Consider the following 23,512-nt stretch of genomic DNA (forward strand, 5'->3'; position numbering starts at 1 on the left):
CGATCTTTGGCTGCAAAACTGAGGCTATTTTAACGTCAGCGTCTAAATAACGTGACGTTTATAAGTCAGGCACCTGTTTTCTAAGCTTACCTGATTAGCTTTTAATTCATGTGCATTTTATCTACTTAATGACGTTTTTCTATTAATATAAATTTGCATTACAAAGTAAATTGAATCAGATGCTTGTGTGCTATCACATCTGCTGTTAGAGTAAATGACATTGATGCATGTAAAAGCTAATGAGCAAACAGAAGATGGAGTGGGGTGCCCTGCTGTGCCTGGTTTTTGAATAAAGTCTTGCCAAGGTTAAAAAAAAAAAAGACTCAGGACTTCATCCTTTAAAAAAAAAAAAAGTTACAATAAAATGATGCAGCAAATAAGACTAACCTGTGCTGATAAATTAATGTGAAACCCTTCATAAATGTAAAACCTTTGGAGTACACCTTAAACCATGAATGCAAGAGCCTGAGTGGGATTTGCATGAAGGCAGAAAGCACGCAGTGTATTTGCAGATGAAGTTGTGATTAACTTACCATTGAGTTATCGTGGCTTCCTGTGTTGCTCTGTGTCCACTGAGCTGATTTAGCTTGCCACACTTTGTCTCTTAGTGTACAACAAAGACAGACCAAACACGTTTGCTTTAGACTTAAAGAACAGCCTTCAGCTTTTATCTTGAATTTTGGCTGGCTATGGGTGGGCACATTTCCAGTTACCACGCCACAGCTGACCCGTAGTAACTCATGGCACACGTAAGCCATGAAAGAATATTTTTGTTTAGTTTCAACGTGAGCTTCTTTATTCCAAAGCAACATCAGCAAATGTGGGAAAAGGCGGGGAAAAAATGTACCTGAATGAATATATCTGTTTGAGAGATTAAACAGCTGTAATTGTACTCTTTTAAGTTCACACCACTCTGATACCAGTAAAACTGTCCTGAGCAAACACCTCCCTCAGGACCTGTTCGCTTTGGTTCTGTGCATTCACATAAACTCTAGGCTCAATATAGCACCTTTTTTCCTCTAACCCATAATGGTATATTTGAAACTTCAGACGTTCTACGTCTGCTTGTAATAGGATGTGCTATAAAGTATATAAAACTTGAGATAAATTACCTTGTCAGCTTGGGGAGGAAAATCTGCCAAGCTTGCAGGGTTCCTCTCAATGTGTGAGCACAGCAAGAGGGAGAGGAGAAGGACGGGAAATGTCATAACGTGCTTTCTCCATGCTCCCGATGCTTTATGGCTGTTTCAGTGCATAGTCAAAAGCCTGTGCTGAGAGGGGACAGGGCAAGAGCAGGGTGACATGGTCAGGGCTCCAGATTAAGACAGACGCCTGGTTATCAGGCAGCTGGGAGGTCGGGCATGCCACGTCCTTTATCCTTGGCAGAGGTTGAGAGCTGTCTGTTTCTGCAGGAGATCGCCCTTTGCCACCGGGCTACTGGCTGCGGTTGGCACCTTCAAGGCAGCACCCTGTGGCTCTCGGAAAGCTGGTTGGTGAGAGGAACTCCTGGTGTATCAGCAGCGCTTTTCCTCCCCAGGAAGAGGCTGTTTCCCTTGTCCTGACTACTTCTGCCTTTGCAGTTACATCAAATTGTCCAGATTATTATGCAACATGGGAAGAAAACATGACGACCCGTCACTTTCTCAGCCTTAGTTACTTTGAAGTTCTCCTCATCCTGTCCTGTCCACCCAGTTGTGACCTTCCAGGGTGTCCTGCACTCGCTGCTGCTTGTGTGGGTGGCGGCGGGGGGCTACCTGCAGTCCCTTGGTGTGGGGTACAGCAGCTTCAGCCCTCAGCACCTTATGAGGGAGAGGAGAAAGAGCAGCCCCTGCTGGAAGCAGTCGGAGAGGGGAAGGCACGGAAGTTTCTGGCGGAGAACATGCCGCTACTACGTGTCAGCCAGCTTAGCTACTGGAGTTGGTGTGCAAATGTAGTGTTGTTTTTCGTCCTACAGCAGGTTCACCACATGTTCAGGTTGTGGTCACTGAACATGTAGCCCCTTTTCTCTCTGTAACCATTTCTTCCTGCCTGCTGCAGCAGCTGGAGCGGAGTTCAAGCTGTGTCCATCCCTGTCAGTGGCTTTGTGTCCAGCCTGCTGTCATTCCACTGGGATAACTCAAGTGCGGGAAAGATAACAATGTCGAGGAAAAAGGGGGAAGTCATCCCATTGCTACAGCTGTTTGCTAAGAGTGGTTTTGTTTCTGAGTGTCCTGAGAAGTGTTTAAAGCAAGTCAACATCGTACTTTGAAAGAAAAGTGTTTTTTTCGTCGTGCTTTCGGTGCTTATCAGTTCACTTTCTGTTTGTTTGTTTGCTCATCAGCTGTCTTGCGTGAACAAAGGAAGACATTTCAAAATGGCCAGGAGAGCTCTTCGTGACCATACGTATCATTAGTTATTCATGCTACTGCCTCCTTGCTCGGAGCACACCCGTGGCTGAAAACTTCCCTCCTGCATACTGGTGGGAAGAAATGAGAAGTGAAATGATTCCCGTTGAATATGCGAAGTGCTTGTTCTCCGATGAGTGGCTGCAGATGAATGGGTTTAGAGACAGAGCTGTAGTCAGAATGACAGGTACGGTTAGTTAAGGAGATGGTGAACAAGGACAGTTTAAAGAGAAGTTTATAGGAAAAATACTAGAAGAAAAGAAAAAAAGCAATGCAGTCAGGAAGGGTAGGGACAATGCAGCTGATTATGCTTTCATTTCGGGTGTGCATAGGTTGTTGAAAAGGCACCGAAGTATTAATTTGCCCGCTTAACAGAATTCTTTTGCACAGCTATGAGCTCTGGTGTATTGCTGCACAAAAGTAATTTTCTATTAATCTATCTATTGCCATGGGTGTGAGGCAATCCTCTGAAATAGGTTCTGCCATACTTGAAATGCTAATTAACAACTGGCTGTGTTCAGCTCTGTGCATTTGTGGTTACTGTTCTCCACCAAACAGGACTGTCTCACTGCTGCTTCGAAAAGCTGGCTGTGCTTACGCTGCCACAAGCGCATATTTCCTAATGGGACAGCCTTGAAGTAAAGGTATCGTATAGAAGTGAAATCAGCCATTGTTCTCTAAACACTTGTTTTGCCTGCGTGGGGAAGACTTGTAAATCTGACTGTGCTTGGTTGGCTTAGTCAAAGGAACGTGGCCAGTCAAAGTTCCTCTAAAAAGCAGCTCACCAACATGTAATCCAACATGTGGAGTCGCTGCAGGCAGGAAGTACACAAAAGTGGATCTGCTTACTTCTTGCTGTCTGTACAGAACAGGAGGTAAACAGTTCACGTGCAATTCAAGTTGTTCCCCTCTCTGTTTTCAGATGTAGCCCTGAACTTCTCTTAAAACTTGTGGCTAGGTGTGATGGTAAAAGTTTACCAACAGAGCGACTTAACCAAAGGGACAGTTTGTACCAGAAGAATATTTTTTGAACCTATTCCTTCATGGGAATAGGAGATGTAAGTTTTTTACAGCATTGGTGCATTTATGATAGGGCTTTTGGCACTATAGGAAATATAAGTGTGGTGTGCTATAGGAATAGCAGACAGACTAATTTTAAGGGAGATTTAAGCAGGTTAACATCTAGTCATGATGAGAACTTGAAATACTTTAATTAAAACAATAGGGAAGGGCAATGTTTCTTGTCTTTTTTCTCTGTTTTGTTTTTTAAGCAAGATTTAAAAGTGAAGGTGATTTGTTAAGCGCGGATGGAAACCATGTTAGAGGTGAACCTGATCTTCCAACTCCCATTCATGTATCTGGGATGGAAAGTGGCCAAGTGCTGAGAATCATAAGATTATTTTCTCCTAGTTGCTGTCCTAACCTTACCTAATTTACAGAACCTAATGAAGCAAATAAGGAGAGCAACCTTGAAAAGCTTTTGCTGGCAATGCAGTCTCAAGAAAAAATCGAAAGGGAAACCTGCTTAGGAACTAGGAAAAGAAGATGGATCTATTAACTGGCAAATTGGTATCAATTGATCAAAATATCAGAGAAGTGACACTAACACTTACAGATGAGGTTGAAAAACGTCAGTCATGGCTTCTCAGCTTATTGCTTGAGGCAATGGCTAGTATAAAATTGTATTTTCTATAAATTGTGAATATTGTAGAATAATCTTGAGAAAGCAGAGGTGTGGGGATTGTTTCTGAAGCTGGAAGGCTTGTGGGCACGTGTAATTAATAGGGGGGTTGGGAATTTTCTCCAAAGAGAGAGAAATTTTACTAACCAGTAGAAGATGTGATTGGTTTGCCTTGTGCTCTCCAGGAATATATCTGTTCTTACTGGAATGTATCAAAACACCTGCCCAGGAACCGTAGGCTAGAATTAAGTCAAGAATTGTGTGTAATAAACAATTTGCCTTCTCTTAACTAAAGGGAAGTAAATAAGGAAGAGAGGAGGATGTACACGGGTAACTAAAATGGAACATGGAAAGATTTAAAATCCTGTCAGCATCAGCACGAGCCCTCTGAATTTGTCCCCTCCTAACAATTGCCTGCAGCCAGCCTTTTATCTGGTAGAAACCCTCTCGCGATGCAGCCAGCTCAGGCACAGCACAGGACAAACGCACCCCTTTCCTCCTTGCTGCTGGATGACCTGCTTGGACCTGGAGACATCTGCGTAGCACGGGATCTCACCAAGCGGTGTCAGAGTAAAATGTCCTTGGGATTAGAGGATTAAGGAGGAGTTCCCAGGCCTCACTGACACAGACTCCAGCGCAGCTGAGGACTGATGTATCTATAGGTTTTCCTGGTTTGTTTTGGACTCCTCTGATCTTTCTGCCTTGTTGGGTTTGGGGACTTTATTTTCTCACTGCCTCTCTCCAAGAGTTCTTAGCTGCTTTTTTTGAGATGTATTAAAAGATTTCAATATGATAGAAAGCGTGTCTCAGTGTCATGAATGTGTTTACATAATAATAGCAGTACCATAGTTAAATACTGTATTAATCAGTAAACTCAAGGCATAAATGCAGTACAAACCTTTTGGAAGACCATATTATTTGTGCAAAATACAAGCGCGTTAATCAGAATCCTTCCAGAGTACAGGCACAGGTAATTAAAAAAAAAAAGCGCCATTCCTTGTCAGATGATTTTCTTTTCTTTTTGTGAATTTGGGGCGTAGCGTGTGCATGTCGAGCTATTTAGCTGCTCCACCTTGTGGGCAGATCGTGCAGTTCTGCAGAAGCGTCTTTGCAGATGAAGCAGAACAAGGCAAACCCAAGAGCTGGCCAAAGGGCTGTTTTGTAATTATTTAACGAATATAATCATAAACTAGCTTGATGTCACATGAAAAATCGAAGGTCCCTGTGTGAGAATTTTGCAGATATTCAGCATCTGTCATTTCAGTCTGATAGATTCTGCCTTGCACATCTTCGTAAATGATGGCAGAAAAATAGCCCGCTAGTTTTTGCCTTTTCAATTCTGTCTTGAAACTAAGAAAAGCATAATATAAAGTCACAGAAATATTTGGTCTTCTAAAGCGTTTAACAATCCTAGTAGGACCTTGTAGTTGCCTGACATCTGGGACCGCAGCATCCCCTCTGGCCAGATGCAGGAAGGTGCTGGGAGGAGTTCCCGTAGTTCTCCGTGCTGGTCCCAAGGGTTTAGATGGGTGGTGGAGCCCTGGTCACTGTCCCAGTGCGAGGATGGGCTGGGCACACCCAGCTGGACAGCCTGCAGTGTTCACTGGATGTGTGACAGCCTCTGCGAATGTGAAAGAGCTGATTGACATTTGACATTTCCAGCACTCGGAATATTTGCCCATCCTATATCTGAATGAAAAAAAAAAAAAGCAGAATTTCTGAAGTGATTGCAGAATTTCTGGAAAACATGCTCACAAAATCCTATTTATTCCTGTGGGAGTCTGTTTTCCACGATATGTTTTGATACCTTGGTCCCCCAATCTATTTTTGTGTCTTGGCTAGCAGTTCTGTGATAAGCGCTGCGGGGAGATCTGAGGCTGCCGTGACAGGCAGGGCTGGTGAGAGCTTTTGGTTGCAACTGTGTTTAATGCTGATAGGATGTGGTACTGTGGTCTGGCTTTTTGCATGCCCAAGTGTCGGTCCCCTGGGAGAATGCGTAGGGAAAACTGCAGCCTCTGCTCGTGCCCCCCTGGCTGGGCTGCAGGCAAGACCTCGCTGCTGACGGCGAGCAGGCAGCCGCAGTCGGGGTCCCAGGCGTCGCTGTGGGGAGGTCACGGTCACCTTTGGTGCAGGTGGCAGGAGCGGGCTCTGCCCAAGGCATCGCGTGGCTGGGGCTGGCTGCAAAAGTAAAGGTAAAAGACTACTTCCTAAATACAGGAGGTGGTTTGTTGCACGCCGCTTGGTGTGTGCTGCAGTGGCCAGCAGAGCTGCAATTGCAGCAATCTAAGTTGAATAGCAAACGCAATAAGGCATCACGTAGCAAAGTCTTAGAGAACTGCTGCAGCCATGGAAAAAGTTACCAAATTATTCTGAGCGCAGAGCAGTTGGTGGACTGTGAAAAATGGAGTAATGTTAGAGGTCTGAAAAGGAAACCCAGTTTTAGCACAGTACCTGACAGCTCCTGGCTCTCAAATTGGCAGGGTCCAACTCAGTCTCCTCAATGGTGAGTTAGTACCTGGTAAGTATACAGTCCAGAGCAGACTATAAAAGTTGCTGATAATTATTTGGTAGGGGCAATCTTCCATACGTTTTCATCTGTACTTTATGGCTTCCATATGAATCTGGACACAATACTTCAGTGCAATGTTGGATCATTTTTCACTGGGGGAAGAAAAACACAACAGGATGTAGCTCTTCCTTGCCTCTGCCTTACGGACTGAACACGCACACAGTAAAGGAAGCATGATTTTGACACAGCAATTAATTTTACCGATTTCCTTTTCAGGTTTTCCAAAGAGTATGTTTCGAAACGTGACTTGAAGGTGTTGAAACAACCTTCAGCGTTTTAACAGAAGCGGGGATGTATTTCAAAATAAAGCAGAGATTTTTCTTTCTGTTGAGAAAATACTTGGAAATTCTGTGCTAAATATTATTTCAATGCCAAAATCTACATGGTAGAGGAATTACATCAGGTACTTGTTATCTGAGAAATAACATTTGTAGCATAAGAATGGCTGCAAGTACATAAAGAAGAATTACCGACCTGAAAAACAGAGGAAGGAGAGAGAACTAATGAGGGCTTTTCCCGTTGTGAGATCCTGTGCTGGCGGCACCACCTATCTGCCCACTGCTGTTGGTGTCGGTGCTGGCTGTGGTCACAGCCCCCTCCCTCCCTGGTGGCAGAGCAGCAAGTTCGTCCATAACTCAGTGCAGCATCTCTTATCCCCTGGCTTTTGCTGAAACTACCCCGTACAAGAGGACATCCCTGCCACAGGCCTGCTCTGACCCAGCATCAGCCCAGGACGGTCGCCTTGCCCTAACGCGCTTCTCTGCAGGTTCGGACATGGGTCCCTGTTCGGGTGTCCCTGGATTGTTTTGGGTGTCCCTGCCACGCTGCAGCACAGCAGGCGCTGGGACAGGGACAGGGGACATGGCGATGCTGGGACGTGGCACGGGTGGATCTGCCAGAGCAGCCTTTGGGATGGCGGGTTGCAGGCTGCTTGAATGGAGAGCCCACGTGTGAGGAACTGCTGAGCTTGGTGGCACCTCTTCCACCTCCTGCAAAGGCCCATGAGGAGCAGGAAGGGCTTTTCTCTGTTTTTTTTTTTTTTTTTTTTTTTTTTTTTTTTTTTTTAAGGTTTTGTTGCTGGGTTAGTCCTGCTATTAGTTGTCATTCTGAAATGTAAAAAAGCTTTTTTTGGAAGGTTTCTTCCTTCTGCTGTGCAAAAGCAGGCATAGAAGATCCAGGCAGGACTTGCCATGTCTCAGAGCTGTGTTACATCTGCCCTTGTCTCTGTACGGAAATCCTGTAGATCACAATCTCTGACAATTGCACGAACATTCTGCCTCGCAGCTGTCCCCATCTAGTCACGTAGGTAGGCCAGAACCATTTTTTAAACTATAAACTGGAGTCTTGATCAGTCACATCCTACGGCTTTCCAAGTGTCTGTTTTTCGAGTTTTCCCAGGCTACGATAGAGCTTTCTTTATGAAGTCAAAGTAGAGCTAAATACGCCCAAAGAGCTGTTACCCGGAGAGGCAGTGCTGCCTAGGGGATTGTTGGGTTGGCAAGACTGGGGAACAGAGATACCAATCTTTGATCTACAGGGTGACTTCATCTATGCGGGCCTCTGCTGCTGTTGCCAGCAGCTGTTTGTATTTTCGGTTTAGACATCATGTTCTGTAGGACACAGTCTGCTTTTTGCTTGTGGATGTTGCCATGGGCTCTCAGCTCCACTGAGGATGGGCCAATATCCCAGAAATGCATCTAATAATTGCTGAAGACTTTCTTAACACGGTGCTGGGGTAAAGTGAGAGGTAATAAACCCAAGCTCCCATTATTTGGTGACCAATTTCTTGTTCTTGTAGTTAGTGGAAAAAGGGAGAAAGAAGGTCAAAACAAAGGTAAGAAAGCCATGGGAATTAAGTACGTGGAGAGGAAAAAAAATAAGGAGTTACCCAGGAAAGGACTTGAGGGTCATCTTTGAGCACTGATCATACGGAGCTCTCCTGACAGCTCTCCTGTTCCCACCAGGCAGTGGCAGAGCTCTGTGCCGAGCTCCTCTGCCCGCAGCCTGCTCCCTGCTCACAGAGCTCAGCCTTCATCCTCGGGAGCGCAGCTGGAGCCAAGGACAAATGCAGAGTCCATGCGGGCTCGTGCTTCGCAGGCTTGCAGAGCAGCAGGTGTATCTACAGAGGAAGGAAAGATTTATGAAAAGAAGTATTTAATGCTATAAACAGGGAGAGGCTGATGGGTAAATATTTTTTGCCTTATTTCTTTGACTATAGTTACATTGGCAAGCCATGGAATTGCCCAAAAGGAATGTGAGATTTTTATCTGTTCTACCCGGAACATCCTATTTGGCGTCACTGGAGGCCTCTTGAAGTTTTTATATGAGAACAGAGGTAAGGAACGATACCTCCAGCTTTGGGATTGGGGAATAGCTCGCAGCAACCAGAGAATTAAATTTGGAGTAAAAACCTAATTCCAGTTCAAGACAAGGCATCCCACCACATTGTGTCCATTTCCCTTCCTCTGACCCTGCCAATAATGTGTTTTAGGAGTTTCCTTCATAATACTATAAAACAATGCTGGTTCCAGGCAAGGGTACTTTACTTGGTAGTCTGTCCTCCTCCTTCCAGCCGTGAGTGTTGATGTATTGCATCTGTTCTGGAAATAAGGACGTAAATGCAAGCCATATTTTTGCATAAGCAATGGCTTGTGTTATTGACGACTGTTTTAGAAAATGAAAAATCTGTTTGTAATAAGAATCATAATTGGTTTGTTATAAATCTGATGGTCTAAGAATGTAAATGGGTCAAGTTTGGGAAAGGAGAGGCAACGGCGTCTATTAGACCATGACAAAGAGAGAGAGAGAGATGCTTTGGAGCACTGAGTCTGTCTTGAGATTGCTTGTAATGGCAGTCAGAAATCAGATCTGCTCTTAATTTTCTCTGGGGTGATTCTGGTTTTGCCTGGGCTGCTAATGGGTGGTTTTGTTTTGTTTGTTTTTTCCCACAGGAGGCTAATGAATTCACAGCAGCTATCTTGGTCTGAAATGCAAGGGAGGACAAGTTCTCAGCAGATTTTTACCAATGCATGGGGAGGCAGGGTCAGCATTGTGCTCTTTTGTTGTGGTTCAGCTTTTAGTAAAACCACAACGCTGTATTTAAAAATGCTTTTTAGAACAGGAAAGTGAATGTATGTTCATTATCTCAGTGCTGGATGTGAAAAACATTCAAAGCATCCAAGCAAAAAGTGATAAAACATGCCTCCCCATTCAGTAAATTAGGGCATTATGCAATGGATGGAGGGGTTGTATTTCAAAAGTGCCTGAAAGCTCTTCCTTTATTTAGGGTCTCCTCTGCTCAACCTTGACTGGACAGTTTTCTTATTCAGGGAAAGGGATTAATTTACGGCTAGAAGACACTTTTATAACATATCATATTGTTCTTTTTCATTATTAGGGTGACCAGTCAGGATATTTGTGTAATCGAGCTCCACTCGAAGTTCCCTCTTGGAGGATATGTTAGAGAAATGGAGTCAAAAAAGGTATTTTTGTGAATGCCTCTAGGCTGTGATTATAGAAGTTGTCACTGGCTGGAAGTTAGGGTAAAACTGATGTGCCATTGCTGGTGCTATTAATGTTTGGAAGAACTAAAACAAGTGATGGGAAATGAGCTTGGTCTCTGTGCAGGAACATTTTTAAAATGGGACAAAGGAGGATTTGTGGAAACAAAGAATATGAAAGGAAAAGTAGAAAGGCAAATATTTTCTCCTACATTATGACTCGCTCTGGTAGGAATGAAAACTGAGTAAGAGTGATAGCTTTGACAGGTATTGGTGCTCACTTCCAAGCAAACTTACCTGACGGTGATCAAAACAGTGTCTATAATGAAAACCAGCCTGGATTTACAGTAGGGAAGCTTGACTACAGTGTTTGAGTTTGTGTTACCAGGCATTAATCCAAACTGCTCTGAGACTCTACTGTCCTAATGTAGAAGTTATTTGAACAAAGCATCTATCAAATCTAAAAGATGTGATTCATCCAATAGAGGCTATTTCTTTCAATTTCGAACTTGCAAAATTTGTTTGCAGAAGACCTTTCACGTACCCCTAGGGAATTACAGGGAACTGCCCGACTCATTTTTCCAGTGCCTTGGGGCTGCAGACAGTGCATTCAGCTTTACTTCGGTGGGTTAAATAAATAATCGACAGGCGCTTTTTCTCTGAAATGGAGAAATTAAAGAGACAAATTTGATTTTGATAGCATTACCAATTAGGAGATGTCTGCCATGTAAGCCAGACATTTCAGGATACCTATGTGTCTGTAGAGCTATCATCAACCTTTTGGTGATACAGATCGGAGGGTCAGGGACAACTGGTGGTCAGGCTCCCCTGTCAGCACCCACAGCCATGTTAGGTAGTCATTCCCATTGTATGGCTTTTTTTAAAAGATTACTATTATTGAGAAGAGAAGATGGTGTTTCCAGAAATGCTGTAAATTCCCTGTAGCCTGTTGTCTGAAGGCAGAAGAGAGACTGCTGTAAACTGAAATCAAAATTAAATTCTGTGTTTGTTAAATGTCCACAAGGTGGCACTTGGCATCTTTTTACCTCTCTGAAGGCTATTTTTTTATGCTTACAGCAACGCTAAGAAATAATTTTAGAGATTTTGGAACTTTTCTTAAACAGTCAACTAACCGTGCTTTCATGGGAAGTGTATTTTTTCCCCCATTAAACTGCAGTCAAGAAAAGGAAAGCAGCAACTGCATACCTTGCTTGTTATTGCAGACATGAGAATTCCAGCTGTTAAAAACATCTAAGTAATTTTTATTTTTTTTTTGGTTGTTGTATGTCATTCTTGTAGTCAGATGTGACTGTGTTTGTCTGGCAAAAAGGAGGAAAAACAAGTACTTGCTTCCCTTGCTTCAGTTTAGTGAAGATCTAGAAACAGATCAGCTGCAGCCTGTTCTAATCACACAGCAGATGAGTTCATTTAACAGCAGCAGTGCCCATGATAGGCAAAATATTACTCATTAAAGTTTTCCCATTATTCATAAAGAGGCAGTAATAGGAGACCTGATAATAAAATGCACTGAACTCTAGCTGTGTTCAGTGGATGTCTCGTTCAACCCCATTAGAAGCATTTCCACTGAATTTATCATCTTCAGAAAAGACACCAGGATGGTAGTGTGATTCCCCACCCACCCACCATCAAGGCTGATGCAATTTTCAGAGCATAGCCTTCTTTTAGCCCCTTTATTTTTGTTGAGAGTGCTTAATTAGTAAAGCAATCACTTGGTCGCATTAGAGAAATGGAAGTAGCCCTTGTGGCTTCCTTGGGTATTGTTCACAGTCACTTTGTCATAATCATTTTTGCTCTAGTAAAAATTAGAAACCTACTTACACTTGTTTGGAGTGGTATGAGCAAAAACACGTGAGGACAAAAGGGCAGAGGAAAATAACTATGTTTTGTTGCATTAAAACATTACCAGGGCACAGCCTGTGTGACTTGGTGCCATGCTGCAGCCAAAGGGATGCTTTATTTTGAGTTCCAGTTTTCACTTGTTTGTAACTTTCCCTCAAATTGTTTTGTACTGTTACGCTCCTCCCAGACGGGAATGCCTTTGGGAAATACGAAGAAAATGCATTCAGCTGTTTCCGTTTTCTTGCTTATGTAACTCAAGCACAGTTTAACAGTCCAGACCTGCCCACGTGTGTGGGGTTTGATGGGCTGGGGATCAAGGCAAAGGCTTTACAGATGGCAAGTTGTTGCCGGTGCCCCTGCTTGCTGCCCTGCGGCCTGGGGCGCGTGCCGGCAAGCGGGGGCCTGGAACCGCTTTGCTGTGGCCAACTCGGCTGCCCAGGCCTTCGTCCCGCGGGAGGAGAGCTGTGTGAGACAGGAGCAGCTCCTACTCGGACCGGGCATGCAGGCTGAAGCCCACCTCCCCGCCATGGGGTGTTGTGCTGCCTGGCCTCCTAGGCATGTTGGAAGGGAGAAAAACGATGGTGGTTTATGTAGGAGCTTTTGCGCTGCAGCACCTTTCAGTATGTCACAGTGCCTTGCCTGGGAAAGAGCAAGAGGTGTCTCCAAGTTTTCTAAGCTTTTCTTTTTTTCTTAATTCAAAAGAATTAGTTTGTCAAGAATAACATTAAAATAGCTTCAAAGACTCAGTAACAGTCTAGAAGTGTCAGTCAAACAGTGTATTGGATATTCTGGAGAGATGAGAAGATGCCAGGAATAGCCTCAGCCCTGCAGGGATCTTCCTGTCCCCTTGGCAAATCCTGTGATGCCCTGCTGCAGTAGTCATGAAACCCATTGTGTTTGCCAGATGGGTACAGGTCATCTGTACCCCAAGGTCCTTGTTCTTGTGTCTGCTTTTAGGAACTAATAGAGCAGCATTTCTTTTAGATTAACTTTTTTTTTTTATTGAGTCACTTTTAAGGCCCAAATAAAATGAGAGCATTTCTTGTAACATGATAACATAGTAGTTTTGAAGAGAAAGGGAACATACCAAAAAGTTACTTGAGGTCTCTTAAAAAACATGAGGAGCCACATGCTGAAGAAGTCTCTGTCCGTAGGAGAACACTTGGCATGAGGCCTGACCACGGGCTGCAGCAACTGCCCCCGAAGCCTTTTGGCTGCGGCTGGCTCCTCGCACCACAGCTCTGCCCTTGGTTACACCAGTTGGCTGCAGGTAGCAGGGGGGTAGTGGAGGGATGGGGTCCTTGGGGAAAAAGCTGCGGGTCCCTAGGTCTCACCTGGCAGTGACGAAGGACCCATGGTGTGTTCCCTCCGTACCACAGTGTGCACGCGAGGACTTGTGCAAAATGCTCTCTGTGCTGCCGGGTGCTGGCGCAGCCAGAGACCTGCGTCTCCTATCTACCCTGAAACCGTGGTGTTGTAGTCCATCTGTTTTACTACTGCTGCCTCGGGCGGTAGCTGCATTCATCCTTTAATTACCTTGATGCTATTTGAGTTGTATTTTGGTTGGAGCGCATAAAAGCCCTAAATGCTGGGGCCTATTTGGCTGCCGCTTGAAACATTTCGCGATGGCTTGAGTTTAGTTTCTGAAATGCTGTTGGCACTTGCTCTCTGAAAACAGAGATGAAATGACATTTTCTGTTCAACTTCGATGTTTTTGTGGCTCGAGAATCTCACCAGCAATATAAATTATAGCTTTGTTTCTGTAAGTCAAGTGCTCTTATGTGAGCCCTTTGGGCATATAGAAGGTGCTAATAAGCAACATTTTGAGCCTGAGGAGGGATTTTCTAGAAGTTGTTTTTTGGGCACAAGAAGGAGTCTGTTGTATGGGTCAGCAAATGGCCATGGCTGCTTGTCATCCATCTCTCCGGGATTTCAAATTTGATGCATGCTGCTGCCAAATAAAGCAAGATACAGCATCTAAAAACACACGCTAATACTTACTAGGCCATAGCATACAGAAGAAGGTTTTATACTTTCTTGCATCTTTTCCTGTTTATGACTTACACCATTCTTTGGTCCTGTAGCTGTTCAGAAGACTTGAAATTAGATTTACTTCTCCTGATCGTGCTGAGGTTTGGTCCCCATAGCTAAGGATTGGCCTCTTCCACAAGGTTTTTGAGGGAGGCCTCACCAGTGTTTGACAGGGATATTGCTGAATACAGCCCAGGTTTGGGTCAAGAGCTGCTGTGCCAGCAGAGAGCTGGTTATTTCCTTCCAGACAGCATTAAACTAATTTCCAGCATGATGTTACAGATCACCATGCTGCAGGGAATGACATACGGTAAAAGAAGAACAAAATCAAGTTCCCTGTAGCAAACCTCACAGTAAGCCCTCAGCTGCTTTATGGGGTTACCATGCATGGTTACGCTGCTGCTGCTCTGCCCTAGAGCTGGCTGGTCTGCAGTGGGGAGACAGCAAGAACCATTTCAAGCAGAGGTAAACACTTTTATTCTTTCTATAAAAGGAATACACAGAGACAAGCAGTCTAAACAGTTTGAGGCAATAGTAACAGTTTTCATTTCTACAGTTAAAACGTGCACTCGGAAAGTACTAAAGTTGTCCAGATTTATATAATGGATAAAATGGCAGTGGGTAAGAAAGAGGAAAATAATGAAGGGAAATGCTACGTTGTAATGCCACAATTAGTCAAATCTATGTTTATGGAAAAATCAGAGATGCTTTCATGGCACTGGTGTCTGTATATGAACTTCTCCTAAGTTGCTGCATGTTTTTCTATTGGCAGAAGCACTTTTCTGGTGCAAGCAGGGGGTTCTGAGAGTCATCCTGTGCTTTTCACTTCTGAATTGCAGGTGTTTCATGCACGAGTTTGGGTAGTTTCCTTTTTCTTTCATTAGTGAGTGTGCTTCAAGGATGGCAGGCCGGGCCCAGACAGCAATACTCCTGTTCCACCGAGACATTTCTGCCTGTGAAGGGTCTGCTGCCTGGGCTGCTCTGGCTTCTTCTGCCTTTCTTCTCTCTGCCTGAGTTCAGGCAAATTTCAGGAAAGCCTTGAGTAGAGGGGAGACGAGTCGCTGAGCAGGTAGAGCGGGCTGGCTAGGTGAGTCGTAGCAGGGCAGCAGAAATAGTCAGCGATCTCTGCTGTCTTTCTCCACTGGAGAGAGAGTGGGGGGCCGGCAACCCATGCACTGAGAAGCGGAGACAGCGTGACACTAGGGTGCACAGGGGATGCAGGTCCTTGCCTGAACCAGGCACCACAGTGAGCTCTCAGGACTCACCAGCTGTTACAGGTCTGCGGTGAGGTGCTCGCTTTGCAGAGTAGTATGATTTTGCTGTTGGCTCAAGAGTAAAAATCAATCTACAAGGTAAAGGACTGTGCATTTATTTTCACATACCCTGCAGCATTATTTCCCTGTACCCTTTTACCTTGCCTCTTGCTTTAGGATTTAAAGTGCTTTATCAATTTAACATATTCTTACTCTTTTCTTTACATATACTTATATATTTATTCTCTGATGGTCTTCTGATGAACTTAAAAGTACAGGTTTGGGGCAGGCAGCTGTTTCTTTTCTGATCTATTCTAGGCTGGAAAATGATTAAAGATCAGTATGGATTCAGGGTAGAGAATTTGAACAAGTCCTATGATATAAAACTAAAATCTTACACCCTTCAAATCAAAGCAAAGTTCTGAAGAATTCAAGAGCTGTCATTGCTTGGGATAGTGGGAAATTATCAAACATTTTCATTTTTAAAGCTTGGGAAGACTGTTCAGCTCCAGCACCTGCCAGCTTAAGTTTGAAACTGCCATTTCTGTACACAGCCAGTGTGCCTGATCTGAAAATGTCCTCGCTGGTGAGAGTGGCCCTCGTGCTGGCAGAAGTCTCACCGATGCTGGTAGCATCACATCTGGGCAGAGCTGGTAGCATCGGTTTATGCATTTATGTCTTCCGCAGTGCTTCAGACTGTGGGAGAAGAGCAGCTTTAAGTTGAAATGCATCTCACTTAAGGCAGAAAACACAGTTAAGATAAAACACTATGCACGTCTGAAAGAAAATTATTCAATTTTATCATGGAAGCATTTAGCAGAGCTGAGCTACCGTGCTGATGGGAGCTGTATAAAAATCTGAGAAGCGTCAGTGTGGAGTTTATTGTGTTAATTAGGAGGTGGTGCAGCGTTAGTGAGAAAATGTATTTTGGGTTCAGCATCTTTGTGTTTTTTAATCATGCCTTAAAGTGCTTTTCGGGTACTTTGGACACCTCATTGGAGATGCTGTACACAGAAGCCTGTACTGTCTGAAAATCGTAATAATGCATTTCCAAATGCCGATGACTTGGTAGACGGGACCATATCAATTAGTACTTAAAAACAGGTAGTTAACAGACCAATCCAATGCCTCTACTCATTTTATTTTATCGTTGTGTAGCAGAGTGATTCGGGTACTAGAAACATTCTTGCTCAGAAAGCGCTGCAGACCCTTCCTTCACGGTTGTTGCTGCACTCTGTACTTGCTGCTACAGTGTTTGTATCAGATAACGTTTTTTTTAAATCACAATAGAAATGACCTTTTGTATTTTCATTAGCTCATGTGGGATGGCCTGGGGGTATTCTAACACTGGTAAGGCAGTAAAGCTTACAGACAGATTTTCTAACAAAATACTTGTGCACAGCTGCATAACATAAATCATTCCTTCCAATTTCTGAATGTTACATGTTAGTTATATGAAAGTTACTGCTGTTCTTGTCTGACTTTAACAAGGTTTGGTTTTTGGTTTTTGTTTTTGTTTGGCACAAATATTGTTGTTTTTCAGTTTTATAATCGTGCTGCTTTTAGCCGTAACAATTATATGGCTTGAGTGCAAGCAAATATGGGTTAGACTGCCAAGATATTTGTATTTTCATAGCAGTCAGCTCATACTTTACAAATACGGTGCATGTTGTCCTTCACTTAAGTTATTTATTTGTAAATCCAACTGGTGCCTACGTTGCCAAAAATAAGCCATAGCAAAAGGGAATTCAGCTCAGCTGGTGGGGTAAGAATCCTCTTCTGGGACTAAACCCATTACTTCTACTTTCAAGTTTTGCCATTTTTCCTTGTGACACTACAGTGCCAAGGGATTACATTGCAATGCTTCTGAAATGAATCTACTTGCAGCGCTTTAATTAAAAATATGCAAGTAGGAGTGAGTAACCACTGCTGCATCTGTTGCTGCTGATTTTCTGCCACTGACCTAGCGTAGTGTGGGCAGCTGAAGATCTGTGTGTGTGCCAGGTCCCCAGGACACGGTGGCACATCTGCAGGGCCTTCCAAAGGTCAAAAAATAATGTTCTGGGCAGTGGCAGTTTGACCGAGTGCCTCCTTAATGCTAAAGTAATAGTGAATTGTATTTATAAACCCCGCTAACGCCGAGACAGTCCACAAGGACTGCACCTTCTCCATTCACCACTGAAATAATAGGGTAAAAAGTCAAGCAAAATGCTAGCTCAGACAGGTTAGCGAGCATGCTGGGGTGGGCCTGGGGAGGGTCTGCGCCAATTAAACTGGAAAATATCTCCTTCCGCTGAGCTCTGGTTTAGAGAGATTTGGACATGACTGTAGGTGGGAGAAACGGGCTAAGAGAAGAACTTGAGGAGGGCAGATTGCTTTACCCTGAGGGGTGGCAGAGCAAAAGCCTTTCCCAGCTTCAGGCTCGGTTTTGGAGGCGTTAGGGACTCTGGAATGGAGATGTCACACAGGCTGAAATTAAGGAACAGGTCCCCAGATTGCTGGATATTTATATAACCTCACAGCAAAAAGTACAAATCGGGGTTGTTTGGAGGCAGCAGATAGTTGCAGAGAAAGCTCAGAACTGAAGACCTCGGTGAGATTTCCTACAGCCAGGCTGGCTGCCTGACTGCCCAGCCGCTGCAGCTCTGGGCTTTTTCATACAGCGAGAGCTGAGTAACTCCATTCAATTCAGGGCAGGTAACAGAAAAGCTCAGCACCCTGCCGGAAGCCTCACTGCCCTGCAGAATCAGACCTGAAGCTGGTCGAAGTAAAATAGTGGATCAGAGATGGAGTTGGTGACACAGCCCTGAGCAAATATGTCAGATCATTTTGTCAGCAACTCATAAGGGAGACAGAAAACACTGTTGGTTCTTTATTATTTATTTTTTGAGTATTAAAATTATGGATTAGAAATATACTGTTACTTTTAATACCCACTGACCACTTCCAAGCAGAGTGTGTATTCAGCGTGAAAAACTCCCTCCTTTTTTGCAAAACATTGCATAGTATTTCCATGCTTGTTTTTTTTTTAGGGGTTGTTAATTGCTATCCAGAATAGGAAAAAGCTAACGGGAGGAGTGAGTTGGATGAAGACTGATTTATTAGAGTATAAATTGGGATTAAAAAATCTTTCTAGTGTAACTTAAAAAGGAACTGAAAATATGTACATAATAAAATAACATGCATTACTTGCCTCCTCCAATCATTTGGCTTCACATTTTGCAAATGGTTTTCTAAGAAAATACATTTTCATGTATTCTGTTTAAGTAAGGAGGGGGAACTTTTAGTAGGTTGCTTTGTACTTCATTATTAAAAATGGTTATAGAATTTAGGTGCAGTATTTATCTTAATAAATCTGCAGGGGCTTCTGGAGGGTTGTTTCTGTCTTAAAACATTTCTAACACAACACTGAAAATTGACATTTTTTCTTTCAGATACTGATGAATACAGACCACCGGTTTGGAAATCTTACTGTAAGTATCTCAAGGTTTTTTTTTTTTTTCTTTTTCCTTCTTTAAGTCAGAGCTGAAAAAGTTTCAGTGGGGTGCTTTAAAAAAAAAGTCTCATATTTCTTTTCACTAGACTGTGATTTTACCAGCATCAGAAGTGAAAGCGTTCATTACCATTAGAGAGAGATGCAGCTGTTTATCCTCAAGGCTAACAAATGCAGATTATTCGATGGGGCAGGTTCCCTGCACCTCACTGACACAAGGGATGGTGCTCCTGCGTGGGGCTGGCTGGCACTGGTGGGGCTGCCTAGGCTGGGGCTTGCACAAACTCCGTTCTTGCCTTAAGGTTACACTGGTAAACTTTTAGGGCTCTTCTGTGTTAGTAACTTGCATCACTAGAGTTGAGACTGGAACTGGTTAGGAAAACTCAAAAGAAATAATTTTTCCTCAGAACTTGCTGATGCAGTAAAATGAGAGCATTTGTGTGGCCCAGAGTGACCATGAAACCAAAATTATGTTTTCTGAAGGCCTGACGAGAAGGACCTGGTTTCCTACCAACTGTCATATAATGGAGATGGCTGGGGCCTCAGTCTCTGAATCTAGTGGCAGAGCCTGTTTGTGCCTTTTGAATCACCGTGTGTAGCACCAGTAGCTTGTCATATGCCACGTCAGCCGCTTAATAGTAAAGAATTTGACTTGAGCAAGCTTTTTTCTTGCAGTGGATGGCTAAAAGATAAAATTGAGACACTTTGCTGCCGGGCATTAAACGTCATTAGTCACAACTTCAATACGTTTTTGTGCTTGTTACCAAAGTTCTGTGTGTTTTGCTTTTGGGTATGAATCACAGTTCTGTACCTTGTGTGAACTCAGGGAATGCTGCCTGTTTGGGCAGTTCATTCCATGCCATGATCAGGAATAGGGGCGTCCAGTCTTTGTTAATACCAGAACTTCATTGGTAGCTTGCCAGGAGCTGAAGGCTCGGGTGCATGCAGTGTGTGTGCACCCACTCTCCTGCACCACCGTGGTTCACCACGGCGAGCCTTTCCTCTAGTTCAGAATTAAGCGTGCGGTCATGGGGTTTGCTTATATTTCTGTCTCCTGACTGCTCAAGAGGAATGGCTTGCTTGACTTCCCTGGTGATAAGTGCAGTAAAGGAACTGGTGTTGAACAAATTGAAGTGCACACATCAATTAGAGGAGGAGGAATAGGCATCCTGTTTTGTCACTTAACTGTTCTACCTGCTGTGCTTCTGACTGGAAGAGGACAAAAGGTACTGTCTTCTGAGAAGAGGAATTTCCTTCCAGAAAATCTTTTCAACCTTGCTTGAAGTAAGGTGGGAAACAATTCTCAACTTCTAGCCAATTTCTGCAGAACATGCTGATTGTGATTCTCCAGTGCTCTTCTGTGAAACTCAGAGAGATCCATTTTCGCTTTGTGATTTTTTTTCATTTGAACTTGACTCTACAGTTCTCAGAATTGGATATGGACAAGGGCCAGCACCATCAAATAGGGCTTTTACAATGGAAGCTAAAGGATCTGTGCGCTAGGCAAATAAATGGTCATGCTATGCTTGAAATGAAGATTGCTATTTTATATGTGTATGCTGTTTTTCATCACTTGCAAAAATCATTTTTGTAATACCAATAGAGAATGGTCAGGATTGATTTTAGTAACATCAGGAAAAAGCATTGGCTTTTTTATTTGGAACAAAGGGAGTAAATTTTTCCAGTCGATCTTATGATTGCCATATCATTGGGCATTTTGCCATTTTTTCCATTCTCATGTAATTTAGCACATAAATAATGTATTTCTCAGTGGGGAAGACTCATCATCAAATGAGAAGTGTAATGAAGTCAGATCTTATTGAGTAAGTTAATGTGTGGTTTTATTACCTGAAGAAGGTGACAGCACACATTGTTAGACCTTGGTGTTAGTACTAATGTTCGAAAGATAATTTAATTTTAAAAGATTACAGTTCCAAATGTCCATTTTATTTGTTCTAGAGTACTGTTCAATTACTAATTTGGTGGTGTTGTTAGCCTTGTTTTAAAGGTGACTTGCCAAACCAAACTCTTTTTGTTTTAGGAGTTGGAAGTCACTCCATCTGCTTACTAAACAAGAAAGTCCATACAATAATACCATTAAATTTACAGCTAGCTCCTATGAATTATAGTGGTTTAATAAGGCATATATTTAAAAAAAAAAAAAAAAAAAAGGTTGGAAGATAGTCGTAAGTTTAGGTCGTAATTTGGAACTTAACTGCTACTAGACTCCTGATGTTGTTAGATCTGTAAATGCAAAGGTCTGTTTGTTGTTGTTGTTGTTCAGAAAGGTCATCACTGAGTAGTGAGAAAAGCAGAGGGTTTGATTGTGCAAAGTTCTGAATGACTCCTGTAAGCTCTCATATTTCAGGTCACCAAAAGTGTGCCCAGCATAGTAGGATGGGACTCTGTCTGCTTACTGAAAAAAAAAAACTGCTAGCTGTCTGATTTGACATATAAATTTTAATTTGCATTTATCCTAATTCCTTTTCCGATCTGCTTGATGGAAGCTTGGCCAGAGACTCCCTAGTACTTGAGCAATTAATTGTAAAAATAATCAGTGATCCTGATTTGGCTAGGAACATTCTCTTTTCTGGCATCTTGTAAGTAATTTTTGATATATGTACATTCGCATTTAAATCTCACAGCAAGTCATCTTTTTCTTAAACAGAAAAATTTAATGTTAAAATGCCTAATTGATGTAGTGATTCTGTATTAATCAAAATTTAACTTCTGTCTTCTCTCAGTGTATCAGTTGCAACAGGAAGCTCCCCATCCTAGAAGAATTACCTGCACTTGCGAGGTAGGTATTATAAAACATTTTGTTTTATAGGGTCCAGTAATTCCAAGTCTCTTCTCAATGTTGTGCAACCCAAACAGTGCTTCCATGGGAGGTATGGTGCTGTGATCAGAGTAAGTAGCCTTGGGGGTCAGTGGTGCCTGGAAAGCCACTTGATCTAAAAATAGAATTAAAACACATTTTGAGTTTGTTGTATATACCTGAGAATCATTTGCTGGTTTTTCACTTATTCCTACATAAATGGAAACATACCTCTTCTCTCCTTTTGGGGACAGAAATTCCCAGAAGCAAGAGCAGAGCTGTAGCAGGGGAACATGCACCTGTTGTTACACACATTGCTGCTAGATGCCTGCAATAAATCAGCAGGCAGAAGACTGAAACCTCTTCTCATTCTGTTATTTGGGTCTCAGTACTTACAACTCGTTAATTCTAGTAGCTAAGCTATGCCGAGCCACAGCTTTTAAGGACCCGCACAGAAACAATGGGACCCTGTTGAGATGCAGTGATACAAATCACTGAGTTTTGTAAAAACGAGATAGATGCTCACGGGGCCAGGTGCTGAGGCAGACCCTGAATGGCCAGGTGCCTTGCGCGTTGTTGCAGCAGACCCACACCTCTTTGGGGCTGTGATGCTAGCAGGTGCCATCAGTACCGAACACCCCTGCCAGCAAGTGTCTGTTTAGAACTATATCTCTCATGCAGCTTCAGTTAGGAACCTGGGAAACATTAATTTCAGTTACAAAAATGCCAAAGCGTTAGGCTCAACATGTCAAACAGTATTACGAAACACAACTGCATAACCACTGGAAGTTATTACATCGCTGCAATAAAACCTGAGCATTTTTATCATGTGCCAAGAGAAAGGGAATTAATCCTTGAAATATGTTAGTCATTTTGACGTAGTATTAAATATAGAGGGACATAGCACTGTTGGGAACACTAATAGCTTACAGTTTAGATCAGAAAGAGGATTACTATACACAATTAAACAGGCGTTTCGCTGTCGTCTTTTTAAATGCCCAATTGTGATTCTACAAAGTAATCTGTCAATTTTTAAGATAAGAGGTAGAGATTTAACAGAAATGAAATTTTTCATTTGGAGGAAGCACTCTTGTCTTCTGTTAATTTGATGGATTTGTATTTTTATAAAAGTTGTAATAACAGCTGATTGCACTTAAGCAAGACATAGCTGTAGGAAAGAACAATACATTAATTTTACAAGAAGCGTTGTAGCAGAAAGTTTCCCTTTAACTAATGTTTCCATTGCTAATGAGGGTCCAAGCAGGGAGACTCTTGTTAAGGTTGTTGAGCAGATATCTTTTGTACATCAAATAAGGTGGTATGGAGATTTGAGGAAGAGATCTGTAGAAGCTCTGAGCTGTGAAAAAAGTTTTTTACTCACATTGCAATGTTATTAGGAAGGTTATTTTCTATTTTGTGTGTTCTTTCTGTTAGGGTTTTCCATTACATTACTATACAAAATATTTGAAGTCTTGTAATAAGGGCTTGTAATTCTAGGGAGGCTGAATGTCCACTTTTAGCAGCAGGACTATTTCCAGTTCAAGAGTAATAACTTGGCACGAATGGAGATTTTCCCATTGACTTCAGTGGGACTATTCATGGCCAATCTGTTCGCAAGCTTTGTTGTATCTTATCGTGTCCAGGCCAACTGCTGGGCAAAATGGACGTGGACCCCATGCCAGCTGGAACTTTGCACACTGTTGAGGGGGGCATAATTTTCTGTTTTCTCTCTTCTTTTTTTTTTTCTATGTTATGGCCCATATTGTCATTCTTCTCCCACTTTTCCCTCTTGCACTTTTTCTTGAGAAAGCAGAAGGATGTTTCAGAGGACAGTTATTACAAAAACGCTGACAGAAAGTAGAGTGCTGAGAGCTGTGCCAGCCTGTTGTGGCTCGATCAGATGGCAACCTACCTTTGTACTCC

The 23,512-nt window shown here is 42.9% G+C and overlaps 1 protein-coding gene across 1 annotated transcript in view; it reads left to right on the top strand.

Moving 5' to 3' along the window:
- Window positions 1-23,512, top strand: part of CHN1 (chimerin 1) — a 96,507-nt gene that overhangs the window by 1,144 nt on the left and 71,851 nt on the right. Inside the window, exons 2-3 of the mRNA XM_040562021.1 lie at window positions 18,713-18,751; window positions 21,516-21,571. Coding sequence (XP_040417955.1) covers window positions 18,713-18,751; window positions 21,516-21,571 — 95 coding nt within the window. The remainder of the gene's footprint in view (window positions 1-18,712; window positions 18,752-21,515; window positions 21,572-23,512) is intronic.

This window comes from Cygnus olor, chromosome 6 (assembly GCF_009769625.2).
Source record: "Cygnus olor isolate bCygOlo1 chromosome 6, bCygOlo1.pri.v2, whole genome shotgun sequence".
Classification (NCBI taxonomy): domain Eukaryota; kingdom Metazoa; phylum Chordata; class Aves; order Anseriformes; family Anatidae; genus Cygnus; species Cygnus olor.